Source organism: Colossoma macropomum, unplaced genomic scaffold (genome assembly GCF_904425465.1).
Source record: "Colossoma macropomum unplaced genomic scaffold, Colossoma_macropomum, whole genome shotgun sequence".
Lineage (NCBI taxonomy): Eukaryota > Metazoa > Chordata > Actinopteri > Characiformes > Serrasalmidae > Colossoma > Colossoma macropomum.
The window spans coordinates 9,389,934-9,407,897 of NW_023494807.1; the positions used below are offsets into that span (position 1 = coordinate 9,389,934).

Below are 17,964 nucleotides of genomic sequence, written 5' to 3' on the forward strand. Positions count from 1 at the left end.
TGTAAACTCCAGCTGCCCTTAACATTGTGTGAAAATTTCATGATAAATAGACAGAAAGAAATGATCCACAATTACTAACTTCCACTATTAGTTATGAATGTTCTGGGATTCTTTTTGTTCTGACAGCGATGATAGAGAAATATACCCAGATTGAAAACTCTTTGCTAATTCATCAGAATTTTTCTAAGTAAACTGATTCTGAGCCGTCGTTCTGTGTAAACTCAGAAACTCTGACTATTCAGGACATAAATGCTGCTACGCCCACAATCTCCTCATAGCACCCCCAGCACATGGTGGATCACATGCAGGGCAGGGCGGATTACCCGACAGCTGAGACTAACGAGGTCTAACAGATACGGCACATTCATTCACGTATCATGTAATCCGAACGTCATCCGTCTCAGAATAAGAGCACTTGTGGCTTTCAAGTCATCATGCATGTGGATGAGCACAGCTGATCAGCAGGCTGATTGACCACCTTTAATGGTGCTGACCAATGGATTTCAGAGATAGACTCATGACTCAGTTCACTTTTTATTGAGGACATTATGAAGTCCACGAATATGTTAATATAAGTTACATCATAGCTGAGAATGTCTGTTTTACACCTTGCTTTCCTTTTGTCACCCAGGTTCAACATTAAACCAACAAGCTGAAAATACAAACCAATAAGCTGAACACAATGACGACTGTATAAAAAGGGTCTTTCTGGCATTTCTTTACAAATGTATACAGCAGATAATGTTTTTGCTAAGGGGCAGCCGTTTTAGCCAATTACACATATATTACAATATTCCTAAATGCGTTCTGAAATATATAACATTTGTGTTTTTTATTATTTCATTAAAAAGCAAAAGAAAAAGAGAAAAAGGCAAAAAATAATATTCAAGCAATTGAGGGAAATCGAGAAATCAAACTTTTACTCCCTGGACAGAAGATGGAAGAAAGTGTTTTGTGCATGAAAACATGACTAAAAATCTATGTGCTTGTATTTGGTTAGCATAAATATCCTTTTTCCTCAAGCGACTGCACTGGCCTTTATACCATTTTCAGGTAACGCTGTATTCTTTCAACGCCGTCTTCCTCAAACATTTCAGTAAATACAGAAACACAGTGGAGGAGAAACCTCCATCAGTCGAGCAGACGCAGCTGCAGCCTAGCTTACGGCGCAGAAGCGAGTAGCATGGAAAGCATAAGCACTGGTCTGAAAGAGACGTGGGCGAAAGCACCAGGGAGCCGCTGCCTGACAAAGAGTTTTATTTTCATTTCATCAAGGTTTTACTTCTTCTTCATCCTGGAGCCCTGAATGTTGAGCTCAGAGACGTGAGTCTTCTTCTTGCTTTCTGCTGCATCGTCTTTTTCTCTGGAGGAGCAAAACAAAATCACATCAATAAAGCTGCAATATTAAAATGCCACATTTCACATTAAAGTTATGTAATTAAAGCAGCTCTATAGAGGTCTGTCTATCAGGGGGCGCTGTAGCCATTGAGACTTATGTTTTGTATGGCAGTATTTGCAGAGCCGTTTAAAGGGGACGTGGCCACTTCCTAAACATGCCTGCTAAACACTAGAGGGCGCCCACGAGCGAGTCCTCAGTGAATGAGGGTGAATGGAGTGAAATGGCTAAAATGTAAAATTAAACACGTTCCTACGCTTTAATGAAGGAACGTACTTTAATTTTGGAAAACAGAAGAATTTATTACACAAAAAAATCAAAGGAAACTGTCACTAATGCTGATTGGTTAGCATTACTGCTACTGAGTGCTGATTGGTTAGCATTAGTGCTACTGAGTGCTGATTGGTTAGCATTACTGCTACTGAAAGCTGATTGGTTGGTATTACAGCATTAATGCTACTGAGTGCTGATTTATTAGCATTAGTGCTACTGAGAGCTCACTGGTTAACATTACTGCTACTTAGTGCTCATTGGTCGGTATTACTGCTACTGAGTGCTGATTGGTCATTTACAAATTACAATTTTGCAGAAAGCTCCATTTGAAGCAATTTATTTTGGACTAGTTCAGAGCGCACTGGCAGTTTTCCTCCCTAGAAATTCTCTGATTTTAGGAAGTTTTCTAGCGAATAATTGTAGACGTCATGTATGAAGTTCGCAATTATACTGCAATTGCATTGTACTGAAATACAGTGGTGATTTCTTAATGTAACACAGCACTTATACTGAATAATTTTGACCAAAAGTATGTCTGTTTGTTGCATCATGTGAATGACTTGATTGATCTGCACACCTACAGAAAAGCTGGTCAGGAAGCTTCCAGCACACATTAAAATATTTAATGATATGCGCATTACTATACTGCCAAAGGCATAACATAGTTACTATACATTGGACAGCACTAATATCACCATTATGATGTATTGTGCAGCTCGATTATCACAATAATTTGCTGTGTAGCCCTTATATCACCATAATGATAAATTGTGTAGCCTTTATATCACATTAACACTATATTGTGCAGCCATAATAGTAAGACCTAAGGTTTATACCGAAGTCAAAGCAATGAGCTACAAGAGGCCTTGCATGAGAGAGATTTTACCATAGGTGAGGGGTGTTGTTAGGCAGGAAGTAAAGCAGACACTTAAAACATTTAAGACACATGAGAAACATATTCTTTCCTTTGTATGATGCAGTTCTACAATAAATACTAAAGCAGCTCTATGGAGGTTTTGTCCATCAGGGGGCGCTGTAGCCAATGAAACTTATGTTTTGTATGGCAGTATTTGCAGAGCCGTTTAAAGGGAGCATGGCCACTTGCCTGCTAAACACTTGCAGTTCCACAATAAATACTTTTAAAACCTAACGTTGAATATTAATAGAGAATGTGTGAGCCTTTTAGCTCGCACTTGCTAAGTACTTGTGAGTCCTTTACTTTAAATAAAACTGGGTTCTTAGGTAAGGTTTACTTGTTTTGTATGGTTTGTTTTGGAGTTTTACACACAGCAGTGCTGTGCCTTTTCCACCCTAATGCAGAAGCATCCCGCTGAGGCAGCTTTTTGAAGCATAGCTCACCTCTGTGTGTTTTCGGGGCCGGCGATGGCCGCTCTGTGCATGGCTCTGGGCTTGGGGGCCTCCAGGCGGGACATTGGTGCGGTGGGCTGGAATTTGGACAACTCCCGCTGCCACTCCTCATCGAATGACTGGGCTTCAGCTACAAGGCCAAAGAGGTGAGGGTCAGAGGTCAGGGGTGATGGACAGTTTTGGGATTCATGCACAGGGTGATTAAATGGAGCAAGTGCTAAAATGTGACCTTGTGTTTTGTTTCCCATTACTGAAGGGTAAATAAATAAAGACAAGAATGTGTTATGGCTGGCAGGGCTTGGCTGTAGCTTAAACAGGAAACAGGCAGAAAAATCGTCTTCTAAGGCTGTTTGAAATTCCAACTCAGGCCTAAACTATGTGAAGGTGAAATTTAATTCATTTAAAAATTAACTGCAAAACAACTATAATTTTGAGAAAATTCAATTTCACAACATTTTCTAAAAAAATGTAAGTGAGCATTAATTGAATATGACGAAATCTTGGGCATTTTCTTGGCTGCTCGATGCTTTTTTACAGTAGCTGTAACTGTAGCTTGTTCTGATTGGACATGATCTGCTCGCAAAATTACATCAAGCAACCTTTACACTTTGTAAATGTTGTAAATGACACTAAACACATTAAAAAAAGGAAATATATCGCTGTTGTCGGAAGAAAATCTTCTCCAAAATTGTAACTTTACAGGAGAAGGAAAAAACAGACTTTACTTTTAATGTAAGTCAATGGAACCAGACGTTTTTACAAGTAATTTTGGGCTGTTTCTTTTAGTCCATTCATCATGAAATTTACACACAATGTAAAGGACAACAGGTATTTTCCAATTCTGTCAAGAACTGGAAAACAACAAAAATGGAGATACGAGGTTTTCTTCCGATAGCAGCAATATATATTTATGATATATACCAATATCACAGTATACCAGCTGAGACTATATTTTGCACAGTGCTAACATCAAGGAATTCAGCCTATATATCCCACACAAGGCACTCTGTCTTTTTCCATCAGTTTAAGTTAATAAGTAAGATACTACAAGCACACTCACTCTCGTCCATGTTCTGGAAATCCTGGTTAAGCTCCTTCTCTCCGGTTTTTCGGTTTTGCTTCCTTTCGATAACGTGGCCTCTGTCCTGGATGTGGTGGCCAATGGACATCTTTTCTACGCCACTCTCTGAGTCCTTGAGAGCCCGCCTGGTTTCCCTAATCTACACACAGATACATACCGTCACTGTCCCACTGTATCCTGTATGTCTCTAAAGTCTTCACACACAACAGCTGTTCAGTACTGATGAAAACACACTGAGCCAGATTAATAAATACTGGGCCACACCAAACAAAATGTGTGGCACGGTATTGTGAGGGTGATCAGTGCACAGATCTCTCTTTATCGCTGCTGTATTTCTACACGTGCCCCATTAAAATGGACAAGTTAAAGAGCCAATGATCTTAAAGGGGAATTCCACTGATTTTTCAAAAATCTTTTAATTAAATAGTTATGATGTAAACAGAGTGATTCAGAGTGGTTTGGTGTGAAATGCTCTGTTCTAGAGAAACTTACCTAATCAGAATTGTTCACAGTGGTGGTGATAGGAACCAGACGTCCACCTCTAAAATCTCTCTGATGCCTGAGACATTGAGTGTGTTTACATGCACTTGAGTAATCAGATAATGGGGAAACTCTGGGTCAACATGAGTCAGACATTAATGGGATTTCTACTTTGCAGCCAGCCAATAAACTCACAGAAGACGACGTGACGTAAACCTAACATAAAACTCAAACTTGATGCCGTGTTTTTTTAAAACATTGCGCCGCTTTACCTGAAAATATGAACATACATAATCTAGAAGAAGAAGAATATTTAAATCATTCATTTCATGTTTGGTTTCAGCGTCACTGCAACAGTGTTTTGCTGCGTCTAGCAACATCCACCGTCTGATCTCACACATGCTCAGACTGAGAAATCAGAGTAAGAGTTCACATGCACTGAGAAATCTGATTACTGAGCTAAAATCCAGCCTTTGTCAGATTTCTTAATCGGATTTCTAAATCGGAGTATGGTGTTTACATGACCATTTGAATGATCAGATAACTGCAGAAATCCGATTATGATCAAATCATTGAGTTCATGTAAACACACTTTTGCCCCCATTTACCACTATATAAAATGACTATTTCTGTGTTGTAGTCATGGTTCCTATCACCACTGTAAAGAAATCCGAGTCTCTATGTTTCGCTATAATGAACAATTTCACATCAAACCACTCTGAATGAGAGTTTACTCCAATGTTTACATTTCAGTGATCGAATTACGCAGACATTTTGAAAAACTGGTGCAATTCCCCTTTAGTGACCAATGCACATCACCTCTCTGGGTGCCAGAATGGACATGCTATAGGAAAGAAAAACAAAAATCAGAGCTGTTGACTGTAAGATGTACTTTGGTTAGGCTGCAGCAACAAGTTTGATTAATGCTAAGTAACCACAGACCTTTCTAAAGCAATGTAAACTTCTATTCACTGTCAAAGTTGTGACAAGACAAAATACATAACAGGTCCAGCTTGTGACATAAACTGCTTGGCTATGTAGGAATGATGACTTTACTTCTTGTTTTAAATCATGGCAGATCAGCAAAATTGCACTGAAACTGTTGTAAAATACTCAATATTGAATTCCATATTAATATTCTGTCATGAAACTCACCTTCCTCCGTTTCTACAACTGGACTTGTTATGATCAATCCAAACAAATCAAAAGTAGCTTTTTAAATATATTAGTTACTTAACAGAGTGAGTGTACATACATAACTTGACAACTTGCATGACTAGAAATGTTTAACAACACTGTAGAAATATCACTCACTTCTTAAAATCCACTTCATCTTCTTACCATGGCCCAATCCCATTTCACCCCTCGCCCCTACCACTGAGCCCTTAGCCCTCTGTTTTGTGTGTTCACGTTTAGGGTTAGGGTGTCCCAATCTTTGTTGAGATAGAGGGGTAGGGTGAAGTGTTAGGGCAACATGACCCTCCAAACAGAGGTTTTTCAGAGACTCCAAACAGAGCGTATGAGAAAAAAAGAAAAACCGGCAAGATGGCTGAGCAAGAGACCAAAGAAACCCACAAATGTGAGAATTTTCTCTGTTAAAAAATTACGATAACCACTGTAAAATGTAAGTTTAATGCAGTTTCAATGTATTATGGTCCTTTTCTTCATAACGAGCATACAAAATCGCTATTAGCATGCTAATGTCTCTGTAGCTAGCTAGCTAACTTTCCCGTTCCACTTTAAATAGTCCAGGTGGAACAGGAAAATTAGAACAAGAAGCTGGTAAATATCTGGTAGAGAGTAAAGAGTAAAAGGTAAAGAGTAAAAGTGCAGCAGTAATTCTTGTTAATGAATGAGAACTGGTGTTTACCCGACACTTTGCTGGTGGTGCGTTTCATGAATCTAGCCGATTGCGTTTTAATACTGGCCCCTGTTCCTCAGTACTCACCCCGCCGGGAGCACACCGTGTCTGAGTGGAGGCCTGGAACACTTGGGTGGCTCATTTCCGACTTTAGAGTAGGTCATGACTGAGGAGGAGCTGAACGCGTGGGTGTTGGAGTCTGTGGAGATGTTGTCCTGAAACAAAATGAAGGGGTTTTAACCACAGGCCAGTCTAATCTCTTTCTAATCTCAAGACAACACAGTAATCACAGCAAATACAAGGACACTATTTCAGTTTCGAGTGTTGGGTGGATTTTGTAGTGGGTTTAGATGAACTCACAAGGTTCCGGTGCATGTTTTCCATTCTGTTTCTCATGTCTGCCATCACGTTGTCCATCATGGCAAAAGGGTTCCTGAACAAATCCATCTCCTACAGGGACAGGCATATATACAGACTCGCTGAGTTGACATGTACAAATTCTACAAAGGCTGTTTATATGCTGCTTTCAAGTGGTCTTGGTTTCATCGGGCAAACCGAGTGTCCCACCAGGAGGCACCGCATGAACATCCTTCAAAGCCAAATTCAATGCAACATAAATTGGCAGCTGGTGACATCAGTGCTGTTTATATCATGCCCAAAAAGCAAACAGTAAAACGACAAAAGCAATCAAATAAAACTACAAATGGTTGAAGAATTTTTAAAATATGTACTTTTTTATATCTACCACATTTGAGGTAAAAAAAACTTGTAAAACAGCCCAAATTGATAGATACTATACAACATCTGACAAATAAACTACAACAATCATTTCTCATTGTTCATGTTTATGTGGGAAGTGAACAAAGAGCTCTCTCTCTGAGAAAACTACTGACCTATTTGCATTTCAAAGCAGGTTTACTGCTAGTTACAGACTAGTAACGTCTCTTATTCCACCTGAAGTCACATCTCATGACAAATATTAAAATAACAGTTATGCTGATTAATGTCACGTAATAATAAGCAGACAAATGCTGTATGCGTGTAATATAACACAAAAGGGAGTGTATTTCCATGAATAACATCACAGCCTACTGCATTTTCATAGCTCGGGTTTCTCTTCATTCACGCACAAATCTTTTGCTTTGGGGGCAGTCGTGGGCTGGAGGTTAGGGACCCAGCCCTGTGACTGGAAGGTCGCCAGTTCGATCCCTTGAGCCAACAGTATGTGACTGAGGTGCCCTTGAGCAAGACACCAACTGCTCCCCGGGCGCTGTGGATAGGGCTGCCCACCGCTCTGGGCAAGTGTGCTTACTGCCCCCTAGTGTGTGTGTTTACTAGTGTGTATGTGGTGTTTCACTACATGGATGGAATAAATGCAGAGGTGAAATTTTCCTGCTGTGGGACTAATAAGGGTCACTTAATCTTAAGTTACACAACTGTCTTGCAGAGTTGACCGAATGATGTAAATGGAAAAATTATACAATGTTTGGGTGGAGATGTGTGTGGTGGCAAACAGCTGTTAATATATTCTAATATATTCTAACAGTTGAACATTTAGACGCACCTACTTATAAATAGTTTTTATAATTGATTTATGTTTTCCTCACATTATAGAATATTAATAAAGCTATCAAAACCATGAAATAGCTCATGCAGAATAATACAGTCAGAAATCTCGGGCTTCTACCAATTTTGACTCTTCCCTTTGTCTTGGAAGCAGCTTCAAAACTTTTTAAGACTGAGTCTTTAGGTTAAAATGCTTTTTAATAACTGGTTGTGTATATATAACACCACAACAAGGGACAGTACACTGACTAAACAGCGTTTGCTCCCATCAATCCCAACGTCTCTTATTCCCCAAGTTTCTTTCTCTCTATTCCTGTCTCTCTCTCTTATTCTCTCTGACATGTACACACATCCCTTCTTATGACCTATATTATCAACTTCTACAGCTCTTCAGTGCTCCTAGGTGTGCGCTGAGGGCAGCCTCTCCAACCCGTTCCTCCCATACATCACCACTTCAATCTAAGATCGCTACTGAAGTCTATCCTTAGGGCTTCTCCGTCATAACTGCTCATCAAAGCATTCCCTCCGACAGTCTGCTGGACAGTTCAAAGAGCGGGGCGCTTTCAGAGTATGTGCACTTATGGCTAAGAGCCCTTGTGGCGTTAACATGCGCTCTGAAGAACACATGGAGCTTAAGGGAGGGAATGCACCACATCAAGTTGTTAATGATGTGACACCAAAACAACAACTTGTACTTCTGTAAATTGTGGAGCGCTATAAAGATGTGAGAAATATATGCCAGGGAGAGTCGGTCCCATGTCCCAGGGCCAGATGTACTAAGCCTTTTATGCCAGTGTCGGGCACAAGAAGGACACGTTCTGCTTACGTTTTATGTACGAAGCTGGTGTAGAAATGTAAACGTGAAGTTTATGCATCAAGTATACGTCCAAAAGACTGTAAACACCAGCTCGTCCGGCTTTTCTTCTGAAATGAAGGGCGTTAACCTCTTATTCTTCAGGGTATATTTTGGTTTGTCCTTCTGAATTTACAGGCCCAAATCATAAGGCAAATTATTCAGTAACTGCATGAAATAAATGCAAATTTTTATTTTATTATTATTTTTTTTTGTAAAAGCTCCCCTCAAATTAACGGAACATGTGAATTATGAGCATACACATATTGCTATATGCTTATAATTTACTGCTGAAAGCCAAAAACCCATCTATTTGACTGGAAAGAAGACAGTTACAGCTCTCATATGACACCGACCTAATATATAATTACATAATTATCCATAGTTTATCGGTTGTAGGTCCAGGTCCGCAGAGGACAGCGTCTGGGTCTGGACTCGGACCGCGGTCCGTCTATTAGTGACCTCTGCACAAGCTGTTGGAACACTGCTGTGAGGATTTGATTGAGCATTAGTGAGGTCAGGTACTGATGTTGGATGATCAGTTCTGAATCATAAATCATCCCAAAGGTACTGGATGGAGCTCCATCACTCCAGAGAACACAGCTCCACTGCTCCCCAGCCCAAAGCTGGGGGGCATTATACCCCTCTAGCTGGCGTGTGACATTGGGATTGGTGACCTTAGGCCAGGGGTGTCTGACTGAACACCCTGCCTTGAGCTCATGTGCGGCTGCTCCATATGTGACCATCTGCATTCCAAAATATGCCTTAATGCAGTTGCAATGTGTGCTTACAACCTGCATTGTTTCCCAAACTGTGCTTTTGTGAGTACAATTACAGCCAAGCTGACAATAATGTGACAGCAAAACAGTCACTTGGTACTCGTGCTTTCATTTTTGTCCCAAGCTTGTCGATGGCTCCACTATTTCACTGCACCCCACAGTATGAGTACGCATTTCTACACTCAGCTTGATCAGCCAAATCCTTCCTAAATCACGCGTTAATTTGAAGCGTGTTGCGAGAGAACACTGTGGCCGCATCAAGTCACATTTCATGCTGCACCTGCTCACGTATGGACATCTGGCCCTCGGAGTGCTAGTGTCTTTCTAAGAATTTCTAAGAAGGCTAAAACTGACCCTTCATCAGATCTAATTCCCAGAAGTTCTCCCATTGTTTGTGCTGGTATTCTAAATAAGCCCAGCACTGCTACGCCAGCATGAATGTGTGCCAAAGTGGCAGATGTCCCGCCTGTACCGATAAAAAGGGCATCCTAAAGCCCGGTGCTTCCAGATTACCAGCTTGGCGAGATCTGACTGTTACAAAACTCGCTAGGGTGACCAGATCACAACGGTTCAGTTGCAGGACAGCATGGCTGCTTTTGCCGGACAATGTGGGATACAACGTGGGGTCAGGGGTTTAATCGATCTTTCTTGACTTAAGGAATGATATGAATAAGCTGCACACAGATTTGCATTAAAGTAGTGAAGACAAAGGCGTTTAGGCTTAGATGTTTCCTTACATTCTGAAACTCAAGGCTTTTTTTTTGTTTCCTTGAGCCAGACATTTAAACTCATCTTCGACTTTGACCACCAAAACTTTTAGCGGCGGGTTTTAAATGTAAAATCATGTCTGCTCATTTTAACAGTCAGTAAGCGAGAGTAATCGTTGGACTAAGACGATTAGATTTTTGTACATATTTAAAGTTATTACAAAAATGATCACATTAGATAGATAATGAACAATATATCTATGAGATATTACATGACGAAAATTCTAAAAAAGCAGTGTTCATGTAGGCTTTGCTTTTAATTTATTCCTTTCATCTTTTATTTAAGTAACAGTTAGAAATGGACAAATAACTAAATTACTAGTAAGTTTCCTCTCTGTAAATGTGATTTCTGCCTGGTTAACGTTTACAATAACATAAAAGATTCCCCTTGGTGTAATAAAAAAAAAACAACAACAACAAAACAACAGAATAAAAAGTCCAATCAAAACAAGTGAGTCTGTATGACATTCTTTTAGCACAGAGTAGCAGCTCTCAGAAAATACAGGTTTATTAACTTCATTAATGCTAACCTAAATATCATCAGATTCCATAATATATTAGAAAAAAAATCGTCAAACTGAATTTTTTCAATACCACCCAGCAGCTCCGGTTTACTTTTGGTTAAATATATCCATATTTGTCTGCTTCCCATTTGAAAGCAACATAGAAGCCACTTCTGCTTAGCTGTTTGACAGTTGCGGCTGGATATAGATAGAAATGTTTTTTGTTTATTTGTGCCTGAACCCGTCAATCAAATCCTTAAAATTCCTTTACGGTCAAGGGTCGAATCCAGGCATAATGCCAACTATAAAGAAGAAACATAAAGCCAAAACTGATCTCAGGCCAGGGAGTAAGGGGATATATGTAGATGGTCAATGTAAGGGGCTGTTGCTGGTACTGCCAGACCTTATTGCCCTGGGAGAGTCGCTGCTGCGCACATCAGGGCTGGGAGGATGAACAAAAATCATTTTACTTATTATTAATTATAATTAAATAACGCATTAATTAATATACTATTAGTTACTCATGCCAACCCAAAGACGACAACATAACGAACAACCATGGGGTGTGAAATAACTACCCAACTAAATAAATAAAGAAATAACTCTGATAGCTTGTTAGTTGTCCCTGGTCATATTAAGTCAATATGGTTAATCCTGGTCAATATGTCGTTGGTCATTTTGCGCACGATATATCATATCTTAAATAAATAAATAAAATCCATTTTTCCATAATCTTCCATCGTAATGTAATGTCTGCCCTGCCTCTAAAAGCAGCAGCAGGCAGGACAAACGCATGTCTGAACAGGTGCGTATGTGTATGAACCCTGAAAGTTCAGTATATAAAGTTCATCGGGTGTTGAGAGGACCACAGTCTTTGCAAAATTGGTGTCTGTCACTGCGGATTATTCTGGCATTTCAGAGTGAAGCAGATTCTTTTCCTCCGAACTGATCGCGGCTCTATGAGAGCCAGGGTCTTGACAGCGCTGCATCAGCTCCTCCGAAAGGTCACGCTGCTGTAAACCTATCAACACTCCTGAAAGAGAGCTAAAGACTAATAATGCCCCTGAGAGAAGGCCACGGTTATCTTTCGGGTGCGAGGGTCTCCTAGTTTAAATGGCGTAAAATCCAGAGCAGGGGTAAAAGGTTCTTTCATTAACACACTATTTTGGGTGAACTGTGTGAGCCGGGAGCTATGTTGCTGACTTGAGTTCATGACCCATTTCTGCAGCGCCTCGTCACAGCAGCGGGTCTCCTCTTGCTCCTCTCCCAGATGCTTTTTGCTTGACTGGGCTGGGAGGTGAAGATGACTCACAGCTCCAAAGGGAAAAGGTGCTTTTATTTTGGCGACTGATTTACAAACAAGAGATCTCGGTAGGGGAGGGGATTCTGAGAATTATCAGCACAACGGCGAAGCCGCAGATGCCACCTTAGCATGACTCAGGTTATCAAAATGACAGCGCTACCGCCAAGTCTTACGCATGACTGACGATGTGGCAGGCCGTGTCGGATCATCTCTTATTTTCATTCTGCGTTTGTAATAAAGAGTTTCCTGAAAGCTGAGGGTAAGTAAGCAGGGAGGCAATAAAGAGTGCAACGTGATAGTTCCAAAAGATTCTCGATTAAGCTCTGGACATATTCGCCGGGTTGGTGGAAGGGCCAAGTGTTAGAATGTGTATCTGCATCTGTGTCTGCTGCAGAAAGATCCTCCAAAGCATGCCTGATACTTGAGAGTGGTGGTGTGTTCTGTGTATGAAAGCTGATGACTTGCGTGGCTGCCAAAGCAGGTGTGTGAGAATACCGAACCCTCAAACACAGCAACAGGCACATAAACACATGAATCTAGAATGGCCCCAGAGTAGACACCTGGAGCACCCCTCTAATAATTTAGGCTAAGCCAGTGGCATGACCTCTACCCAGCATGCCCCATAAAACCAAACCTTCCTAAACTCGCCAACCATGACCTGAATCAGCTCACGCTATCTTTACGGCCTCTTGGCTGGCCTCGGACAGGAGCAGCCCAAAAAAAAGAAGGAGATTGCAGGTCAGAGAAGACTCTGGCATTTGATGAAAGTAATCAGCATGGATAAATATACAAGCCAGATGGAGTGAAGGTGGAGGGGTTATAGAGGGACATGGGAACTATGTTTAGCACCCTGGGGGTGCTACAGCAGGCCAGCTGGCCATCATGAGACCTCAGGGCTACATGGACAACCCAGCACACTATAAGTAGTGGGCTGACAGAGAGGGCAGTCAGTCCATTCTGTTTTGTATTGTCACTGCAGTGGTACGATATCAAGTGCATATGTGGTGTTATTTCAGTGTCTTTAAATTATGACCAACAGAAAAGACAAATATATAAATGTATAGTTACTTTACTTTCTATAATACTAAAACAATGTAGGGGGAAAAAAGTGAAAAACATAAGGAAATTGCTGCTTTGACTATTTCTCTTAAAGCCAACAGCTGTACATGTACTTGTAATTTTCAGGGAATCCAAACCTTTCAGGGATAAATTTCCCAGACCCAGATTAAACCAAAGCCTAAGGAGGATTTTTAAATGGTGAAACATGACTGATGTCACAGTTTAGGCCTTAATCCATGTTCCGGAAACCAAACATAAGGGTTTATGGTTCTTCTGAACACCCCAGACTTTGTATTTGAGGGCAGATTTGCAAAAATGTTCAAAGTAATAAGACATTACATCCAATTTGCCTATTTAATGAGCAAACAAAGCAGAAACTCGATCTGCCAGCCTATGTTTAAAAAAGCAGCGCTCCTTTCGAGCGTACGTGTCAACGGTTCAGTCAGTTGAGTCCCCAAGAGAGTCTTCAATGAGTTTGAGTGAGAAGCAGTGTGTCAGTGGAACAATGCTGTCCAGCCAGCTAAAAATACCCGCAGGGCTAAACATAGCACCTTGAGGGGCGATAAGGACTTCTCCTTCACTAGCAATCCTCTACACTCCGGACCTCTCCCTCCAGTGCCCAATACGTCTGAAACCACTATGCCAGTAAAGAGCCTCGGGTTACACCAGCATGGCAAATTTCCATCATGACCTCAGTAAACTCCCCTTGCTGGCATTGTTATTTTAACTACTGCTGTGTACCGATAGGGTACAATGCTAGAAGTTGGACACATGTTGAGATTCTTTCACTCATCGGCCAGGCTGGAGAGTATGTGGGTCAGTGCGAGTCGAGGAACTGGGCCGGGCGTTGGATTGAGAGTTTTGACCATGGGAATTGCGAGTATCTAGACCGGAGCGCAAAGTTTGAGCGATGAGCCAAGCGAACAGGAGTTACAGGGGTCAATGTGTTTTGACATGCTAGCAATGTCAGAGCTGGTCCTGACCCACGAACGCACACATCCTCCTGAGACTAAGCACTCATATGACATCTGTACATAATTCTCAAAGCAGATATGACTGTACACCCTTAAATATAGAATGAACGGCTGCCACAGTGCACAGGGTGAACCAGAAACTCTGACTTGACATCTGCATGAGGTAAAGCTGAAAGGGAAATTCTGAGCATTTTATTATTTAATTTCTGCATAATTATGTCAGTGGTTTGTGTGAAATGTGGCATTCTAAAGAACTTTTTCACAGCTGTGGTAACAGGAAGAGTTTAACGCCTCTAAAAGCTCCCTCACCAAAAGCTCTTATGTAAAATGCCTAAGTGTATTGCTTAAGAGACAATTTACAGTAGTTGCACAATAAGGTTTTGGTCTAAATGCATTTTATATGAGTAGCCTAAGTTTGACCTTTTTTGTTTTGCCATTATTTTATCATTTATTTTCCATATTAAAACCCACATGCAGGTTCACTTGGTGGTTTTGTACAGTAAATAAAATGGCCATAGTAGTGTTGTAGTCATGGCGACCCCTGGTTCCTATCACCACCACTGTAAAGAAATCTGAGTCTCTACAATCAATCATTTCGCACCAAACCACTCAGAATGACTTTAATGATTGAACGATGCAGATATCTTGAAAAACTGGTTGACTTCTTTAAGGTTGGCTCTCAGTACTCAGCTCTCGGTACTCACTCTGTGGTCACTGCGGTGGGCTACGCTAGTGCTGGGTTGGTCCTCTCCCCTGCGTCCTCTGTCCCGGCCATCTGTGATACTGGGCATGAAACCATGGCCAAAAGGATCTGAAAAACTCCTCATCATATGCCGCATACGCTCACTGTGGGCCTGGAATGGGTCACTACCATATAGAGAGAGCAGAAAACAGCAATCAGGCCTGAGTTCATAATCTCTTAAAGTGGCAAGAGGTGTAATACAAAAGATCCAGTCATGCATTAAGCATAGGAGAAGACTGAGACAGGATATAGGAAAGCCTACCTTGTTGAGCTAAAGGAGAGAAAAGAAGGAAAACGGGAAAATATTACTGGAGCACATAAACACGCAGGACAATTCATCAACTTTACCAGGTGTAAGCTGGAAATGCTTATGCATGCTGACTGAGCAGATGGAGGGGAAGCCATGTGTGCTGCATTTTCAAGTGATCTCACTTTACATTCACTTTACAGATCTCACTTTACTAAACTCAGCAAGAACACTAAAGCAGCGGAAAGACCCTATGAATCACCTTCTGCACTCACAATCAGTTTTAGCTCCAACGCATGCAGTTCAAACACAGCAGGCTGGAGCTACTTCACACAGGAGTGTAGAATCTGACGATTATGAGTACATAAATATTACGGCCAGTGTGGCGAGTTTGGGTCAGAATGACACTATACTGTTCAAAAATGGCTGCTCAAACTAGCATTTATTCGCAAATGAAGGGTATTAATAGTGAGTTTGTCCCCCTTTGCTGCAGTAACAGCCTCTACTCTTCTAGAAAGACTTTACACTAGATGTTGGAACATTGCTGTGAGGATTTGATTGGGCATTAGTGAGGTCAGGTAGTGATGCTGGATGGTCAGTTCTGGATCACTCCAACTCATCCCAAAGGTACTAGATGGAGCTCCATCACTCCAGAGGACACAGTTCCACTGCCCCACAGCCCAATGCTGGGTGGCTGTATTCCCCTCTAGCCCACGCTCAGCATTGGGCATAGTGACCTTAGGGGAATTCCACCAACTTGTAAAAAGTTCTGCATAATTTAATTGTTGAGATGTAAACAAAAGTCTTTCAGAGTGGTCTGGCGTACACTGCAGGGAAATTTATCAACTCAGATTTCCTTTATAGTGGTAATGATGGAAAGCAGAGGTTGCCATGTCTACAGTGCATATGTACCCATTTCATTTTCTATCAAAAATGACAAGATTTTAATATGTAAAGTTAAAGTTGTAAATCTTGAATATTAATTAATAAACAAACAGATAGACACACAGACAAATTTAAGGCCAAAACCTTATTGAAAAACTGTCATACAACGTCTCAATAGGTCACTTCACAGCAAACCACTCTGAATGACTTTATTCACATATCAACCATTCAATTACACAGACATTTGTAAAATCAGTAGAATTCCTCTTTAAAGCAGGATTCACTTATTAAACAGGCTTCTGGATACTTCTGGGCATGTAATGGAACATGTTAATTAATTAGTTGTTAAACTAATTAAGCTGGCAATTTAAAGGCGACTTCATAATTTTCAAAATGTCCGCAAAATTCATTGGTTGTGATATAAACAGTCACTCAAATAGTTTAATGTGAAATAGTTCGTTTGTAGAGACACATACCGACTTAGATGTCTTTACAGTGGTGGTGATAGGAACCAGGGGTCGCCATGACTACAACACAAATATAGACATTTTATTTACCATCCAAAATCACCAGTGAACCTACACGAGTCTTCTGAGTTTCTGTAGCGTTACAGTTTTTTGCCTCATGTTTTCTTCGACCATGAATGGATTAAAATAAGTTCATTAAAATACGTTTGGACCAAAACTTTGTCACAAAACCCACGTAAAACAACGTTTTCATAACCATTTCGTGTAGTAGCTTTCTGTGAGGGAGCTTTTAGAGGTGGACGTCTAGTTCCTATCACCACCACTGTGATCGGTTCCGACTTGGTGAGTTTCTCTAGAACAGAGCATTTCACACCAAACCACTCTGAATGACTCTGTTGACATCTTAAACATTTACAAGTACAAACTTTGGAAACTCGGTGGAGTTCCCCTTTCATTTCGAGACGCTTCTAGTTAAGGTAAGATAACGGCTCCAGCCAAATGCAGACAGTGTAACAGGTGTTAGTGGGAAGACAGTGACTTATATGTAGAATTTCAGTCAAATGCAGGATATAAGGTACAACCTAGCGGTGTCTTCGAGGTTCTGGGAACAGCTGACCGAGCAAAGCCGTTAAGGTTAGTAAGAGAAGCGATTCAGAGACTTACGAAAAGAAGGGGTCGTCCTCGAAATCCCTGATAAGACTGCCGAACATTTCCACAGGTTTAAAGGAGCCTTAACAAACTGGCTGAGTGAGCTTTATTAGGGAAAAGTAAAGTCGGAGACTCTGCTGTCCGTCAGCTTCACCCCCGAGCGCCGCTAATGCTGTTATTATTGAAACTTAAAACGCATTTAGACCGCACGGTTGTTCTGTGAGCGAACCCCGTGAGCCGCTTCGGAGCGTCTGATTGGCTGGCCGCTGCGGGGCCCCTCCCCCTGCCGCTGTTACCGTTAGCCGGTGTTGGGTGCTTGATGTCATAGCAACGCCTGTTCTAGATAGAAGCTGCTTTCTAGAAAAGTCTGGAGCGATAAGTCATGTTCTTCATTTGGCTCTGAAAAACCTGAACGCGGTGCGTCAGTGTTTGTAAATAACGTGTCCTGATAACATGATAACAGTCTGTCATGTTGTTATTAAAAGGTTGTCTGTAAGTTTGTGTTAAAGGGGAATTTCAAGGTTCTCGCTAGATAATAAATGGTCGAGATGTTAAGCAGAGTCAAGTTTCAAGTTTCAAGTTTATCTGTCATTTGCAAAACATGTCAGGACATTCATGCATTGAAATGCTTGTGGCGAGACTCAGCTAATCACTACAGAAAGTAAACAAAGTGAAAATAAAATACAGAAGAAAATAATGAAACTGAAATATA

At 41.0% G+C, this 17,964-nt stretch overlaps 1 protein-coding gene across 1 annotated transcript; it reads right to left on the reverse strand.

Moving 5' to 3' along the window:
* Positions 1-515: 515 nt before the first annotated feature.
* On the reverse strand, positions 516-17,446 carry mlf1 (myeloid leukemia factor 1). Its single transcript, XM_036556606.1, is given in 9 exon segments — positions 516-1,363; positions 3,029-3,167; positions 4,098-4,257; positions 6,547-6,587; positions 6,590-6,674; positions 6,820-6,909; positions 14,968-15,130; positions 15,268-15,276; positions 17,268-17,446. Coding segments are annotated over 9 exon segments (819 nt in total). The 5' UTR covers positions 17,315-17,446; the 3' UTR covers positions 516-1,278.
* Between the last annotated feature and the right edge of the window lie 518 nt (positions 17,447-17,964).